Below are 6,000 nucleotides of genomic sequence, written 5' to 3'. Positions count from 1 at the left end.
GAGTAGAAACACCAGGGAGTGTAAGATTTCTTCTCAGTGAAGAATATACAGACATATTTAAAAGAATATATTCTGGAAGAATGTATTCAATTTTTGTCTGCCCAACATTTTGATGCTGTACCTAGAGAAAAGAAAAAAAGAATCTACTGACAAGAATTCTGCCCATTCAAGATTATGTTTTTATGTCCACCCAGTGCTTCCTTTTTCCTGTCCTTCAGACTCCAACCACATCAGTTGAAACTGAGGCAGAGACAAACTGAATAGTCCCTAAAACGCTGTTATGGAGAAAAAAAATGTTAACACACTAGTCCGTTCAGAAAACTGTTCATTTAGTAAAGTAGATCTTTGTCAAAATGACCTTCAAACTAACCTCCTTTCTAGATGACCTCATTAGATACAACCAGTATCCCAAAGGAAGCCATTTCACCATTTTTGCTGAGACTAGTCCTGATGCTGCTCCCTGAAGTTAAGAGCTACTCTGTGGGATTAATGATTGCAGTGTGTTTGGGGGAAAAACTTCTCGAATGTTCTGAGGAAATTCTTCTTCAAATACTGGTCACTGCTGTGACGTGCCTTGCCTCCTCATACTAGCACTTCTGTCTCCTTCATTGGAGTCTCAGATTGTGAGACCAATTTTAAACTCAAAGAAGGCTGTTTTTCAGGAACATTCTCTCTATCCTGCCCCTTATCCGTGTGAAGGAAAAAAAGAGACAAGAGAATTTGGCTTAAGGACCACAGCCCAAACACAAAACCTAAGAGGGAAAATGAGGGGGCATGGACAGAATCTAAAGAACACTGGCCACTGGGCATCCTCTGGCATATACTTTGATTACATCCTCTCCCTGAGATTCTGTCTCTGAGATCTCACACCCAAATCTCAGGTATCTCACCACCTTCCTCAACAATTTAATCTTCAACATCTTTGAGGCAGTGGAGCATCACAGGAGAGACTGCTCAAAGACCTCTTACGGAATCAAGGCCAACTTCCCCCAGCTGTGGCTCCCCCATACTCATCAGCTCCCCCAGAAGCCCCAAATCCTGTCTTCCCCTTCTCGAAATCCTACTGCTCAATGCTGAGGATGCGGAGACATGGAGGGAGGGGATCCAAATCCGGGGCTGCGAAGGCCGATGGCAACATGTGTTAAAAAGGGAGGCTGGAAAGACTGTAGAGACCTCAGAAACTGATCCCGTGGGGAGGAACCTTGCTCTAGCCTCACAGTCACTGTGTGTCTGCTGTTTGCTAGAAGATGTTCCCGTCGCGTTCCTCCGTGTCAGGCCACTCACACGCCACGCCGCCAGGGAAGGAGATCACGGTCGCCTTCTCTCAGTGAAAGCTTTCAAACTCAAAGGACTGAACTACAAATTTATTTTGGCGATCTTAACATTTTTGTCGATTTTGACATAAATACAAGACAATTAAATAAATCAGAGAAGAAATATCGCAAAGGCAAATCAGCACTCACAGAGGTGTATTACATTATTACTGTGGTTAGCTGGAGCTATGACCTTCCCTTGAAATATATGCAAGGGAACTCTAGTGAAAGACCTAACTACGGGGTCTTGCAAGGTTCCTCATCAGGACACACCTGAGGAGTAGCTCAGGCAGCTATAGGCGGGAAGCACGATAAACCCTCCTTAACTAGGAGCAATCAGGGTTTGATACATATGGAAACGACAGCATTGCAGGATAGTTCACGCTCCCAACAGCTGCTCCCCCTTGTCACTATACATTCTTCAAGACTTGACACCTTTTAAAAAATAATCACAAGTCTGGCTGGGCCAGAGTGTACCAGTCATGACAACTAAAGTACTATGCAGTTGCCTTTTAAAGAAGAGCAATAGGATTTTTTTTTCCTCATCTACCTCTCCTTTAAAAGGGAATCAATCCTACTCTCCTCCCCTTGTCTGAAAGGCTCTGGGGATGTGAGAAGTGGCAGTGTATGGATCTCCTCCACAGTCACAATTTTGCTGACAGATGGTCTAGATTACGGTTCTATCCCTCTCTGTGGCCAAGGTACTAGGTGAAACATCTTGGTGCAGGTTCCATAATCTGCTTACTAGGAATGAGGTCAGGAGATGGGCACTGGGATTGGCTGCCACGTTTGTTGTACACGTGGTGCCCTGCACAAGGGTGCACCCAAGAGGATACGTGGGGCTAAAATATGGCCCCCACTTTGTCTGCCAAACCATAAGCGCTCGGGGCTGTGTCTGCCCGGGGAGGGGGGGGGACACATTTTTCCAACTTGCTCAAAGGCACTAATGAGCTAATTGTGGCACTGTCTGCGTACGTTTTTTCCAGTCGAGCTGGCACCATTATTTCTTGATTTCAGTGAAGCTTCTGTATTTCACATCCCATATAATCTCCAAAAGGAGCTTTAGAATTCACTGAACCAGCAAGGATTTTCTGAATTATCACATTAGACACAATAACACAACCACGATTCTACAAAGAAATTAATTTACACAGTAGAAAATAAATACAAGAAATGTTGAAGATATTTGACATGGGATCACTAGAATTTAGCTTATTTACAACAAAGGCATGCACAACTGAACTCACCAACAGGTTGAAGTCAATAATTGCTTTATCGGACCTTATCATAGATGACTCGGCCTCTTTAGAATACAGCTAGAAATGAACTACTTTGATTTTAAACGAGTCTTATTCTTACTGTATCGTTTAAACCCAGCCTTCTTTTAAAATGAAGGTTAAAAACCAGATGGCAAATGTCTAAAAACCATGGATAATGTCTTGGGTTTCCTCTTCCAATAACCATTGCCCTCAATTAGCATATGTTCCTCCAGAGGTTGCTGAGTATAAAATTAGTTGATTTTCACACATCTCACATTGTGTAAAAGGTAAAATTGGACATTTTCACACTGTCAAGCATCGTGCTTTGTTTTTAGAAAAAGGAATCACATTTGCTCAATAAAGTGTAAACTTCCCCGCTTTGAAGTCCTTCTGAGAGCGATACGGCTTTTACCGTTGCACGTATCTTCTTTCTCAGTAAACATGTGCTGTTTTCCAGTGAAATCATGAAGGCACACATCTCCATTCTGAACACTGAAAGAAACACCATTCTTCTCTGTTGAAGCATTCCCTATAGAAGGAAAAACAAATCTGGTGTCACAAAGTATCCACAAAAAACAATTAAAAAATAAACACAGTTAAATCCCTTTGCTCTGAAGTAGGCACATGTAGTACGTGTTTTCTTTTTTAAATATATAATACTATATTATATAGAAACTAGAGAATGTGTCAGAAACCTGTTCTCTATAGCAATTTTTTTTTTTAATGAAATGGTCAAGTATGAAGGAAAATAATATATTTGATTGGAAAAGGCCAATTTCCTAACTCTGGTTAATCATATTATCAAGAAGTAGCTTCTGAACAGCATGACCTAATGCAATATTCTGGTCTCCCCCAAAAGATTAAGGTTAACAGAGATCCCATATGTCCCCTTATGAAGTTCTTGGTTCCTTAAGATGCCTATAAAATAGGGTGCCCAGGTGGCTCAGCTGGTTAAGCAACTGCCTTCAGCTCAGGTCATGATCCCGGGGTCCCAGGATCAAGTCCCACATAGGGCTCCCAGCTCCACGGGGAGTCTGCTTCTCCCTCTCACCTTCTCCTTGCTCATGCTCTCTCTCACTGTCTCTCTCTCTCTCTCTCTCTCTCAAATAAATAAATAAAGTCTTAAAAAAAAAAGATTTCTGGGACCCCTGGGTGGCTCAGTTGGTTAAGCCGCTGCCTTCGGCTCAGGTCGTGATCCCAGAGTCCTGGGATCGAGTCCCGCATTGGGCTCCTTGCTCAGTGGGGAGCCTGCTTCTCTCTCTGCCTCTGCCTGTCGCTCTGCCTGCTTGTGTTCTCCCGCTCGCTCGCTCTCTCTCTGACAAATAAATAAATTAAAAAAAAAAAGATTTCTATAAAATAAAACTTTGTACCAGAGAAACTGAGAGCAAAAATAGTCATGAGCAAGACAAAACTAGCTCTGGTAGACTAAAACAGCCCCTCTGACTAAACCAGGTCAGGACTGATTCCCACGAGGAAACGACCAATTTATTACAACCTCAGAGTCCAAGCCAGGGTGCAGCTGGACATTCTAGAGACATCGTAGTTTTGACCTGGGCCTCCCACACAGCAAGCAGGCCTTCGACTGTGTGTGTGCAGGAAGCGCGAAACCATAGCTGCTAAGACCCTCCGGCTACTTGGCACTATCCTCCTGAACATTATCCTACTAGAAGACAACGTAGAAAACCAAATGCCAGGACGCCTGGGGGGTGTAGTCCGTTGAGTGACTGACTCCTGGTTTCGGCTCAAGCTGTGATCTCAGGGTTCTGAGATTGAGTCCCATGTCAGACTCTACGCTCAGTGCAATCTGCTTGAGATTCTCTCTCCCTCTGGCTCTGTCCCTTCCACTTGTATGCTCTCCCTATCTCTAAAATAAGTAAATAAATCTTAAAAACAGAAAGCTGAATAAGAAGCCCATTTTTTAGTTCATGCTATAATCATCACAATAATGACTAACAGTGTTGACAACTGTGTAAGTATTATCTCATTACATTACACGCTGAGTGCTTTTATTATCCCCATTCCACCGACCATGAAACTAAGGTTTCAGAAATCAAGTGTTTTGTACAAGGTTTTGTGTGGCTCAGAACTGACGGAGTCAACAACATGTGACATTTCTTTCAAAATGTGAGCTTGTGGATGCCCCCCCCTCCCTGCTGTGTGGAATGAGATAGCTGCTCACGCATAATCAGATAGGTGGCATTCGCATAAACTAGGTGATGGATATGGTCAACACAGCCCAAATAGGGCGTGTGACCATCTGAGGCCAGCTGTCCTGCTTTAGGCATTTTGGTTTGAGGACATTTTGGTGCAGGGACAATCTGACCTGGTGAAATGAACCATTAAGCTTCCACCTTCTTTTTTGGAGTGGCCCATCCCGTCCCTCATCCATCGCAGATCCCGGTGTGCAGCCCGAGGAGTCAGGGATGCCCATCTGATGAGCTTGTTACACGGTATTAAAAACTCGGCCGTTCCGGTGGCGAAAAATCTACCCCCACCCTCGCTGTCGGCCACCAAAAACAGCTGTGTCAAATCAGCCATGTCAAACAGCTGCACAAAAATGTGTTGCTTCCGTCAAACCTGACTGCCCGAAATATGGCAACACAGGCTAGGCAAGTGAGGCTTCATCTGTGAGTTGTTTCTAGAATATGGAAAACTCTGGCTTTAAGAGCACCAAACATTTCTGTCCAAGCCAACAGGCTTTCTAACATGTTGTGATTGTAAGGATTCATGATGGCTTACCTCACACCTCTGAGTTCTCGGCTTTGAACCTGCTTTTTCATGCTAACTTACCAGCCAGTCTTAATCACTACTGCCTCTGCTCTCTTTACTTATAGTCATTCCCCATAGAGCCATTTGTCCTAGACCCCCAGCGCTCTTACCCTGACAACTACAGTAAGGAGCTAAGGCCAAATGGTAGGTGTTTTTCCTCTTCTACAGTAATGGTTCTCAGTGAAGGGGGGGTGGGTGATTTTACCCCTCAGGGGACATTTCACAATGTCTGAAGACATTTTTGCTTGTCACAACTGGAGGTGAGGGGACAGGTACTCCTGGTATCTGGTGGGTGGAAACCAGGGATGTTGCTAAACGTCCCCAACCCCCAACCGCATGGGACAGGCTCCCCCCTCCCAAAACCAAACAGTTACCTAGCTCCAAATGTCAGCTGTGCCAAGGTTGAGAAACCTCGACTTAGAGGCATTCTATTGTACTTTTAAAATTCTCTATAAACCAGCAGGACCTCCCATCTTCAGGAGATTAGAATATAATTAAAATAATTATATTAAATTAAATTGATTAAGTACTTAATATCCTAACACAATGAATAAAGGCAAATTCTCCAGGGAAGGCGAAAGTATATGAGCAGAAATAGACGTTTTTATGAAAATGCAAAAGATGTATTAAGAAGCCAAAGACGAATGAAGTACATAAGC

The 6,000-nt window shown here is 43.6% G+C and overlaps 1 protein-coding gene across 30 annotated transcripts in view; it reads right to left on the bottom strand.

Moving 5' to 3' along the window:
• Positions 1-1,349: 1,349 nt before the first annotated feature.
• ADGRG2 (adhesion G protein-coupled receptor G2) overlaps positions 1,350-6,000 on the bottom strand; it is a 143,731-nt gene continuing 139,080 nt past the window's right edge. For all 30 annotated transcript variants that reach the window (XM_047715256.1, XM_047715260.1, XM_047715261.1 and 27 more), the window contains one exon: positions 1,350-3,101. In XM_047715256.1, the coding sequence (XP_047571212.1) occupies positions 2,917-3,101 (185 nt within the window). In that variant the 3' untranslated portion in view covers positions 1,350-2,916. The remainder of the gene's footprint in view (positions 3,102-6,000) is intronic.

Source organism: Lutra lutra, chromosome X (assembly GCF_902655055.1).
Source record: "Lutra lutra chromosome X, mLutLut1.2, whole genome shotgun sequence".
NCBI classification, from domain to species: domain Eukaryota; kingdom Metazoa; phylum Chordata; class Mammalia; order Carnivora; family Mustelidae; genus Lutra; species Lutra lutra.
Note: the sequence above shows the minus strand (reverse complement) of the source record. Positions and strands in the feature narration are given on the sequence as shown.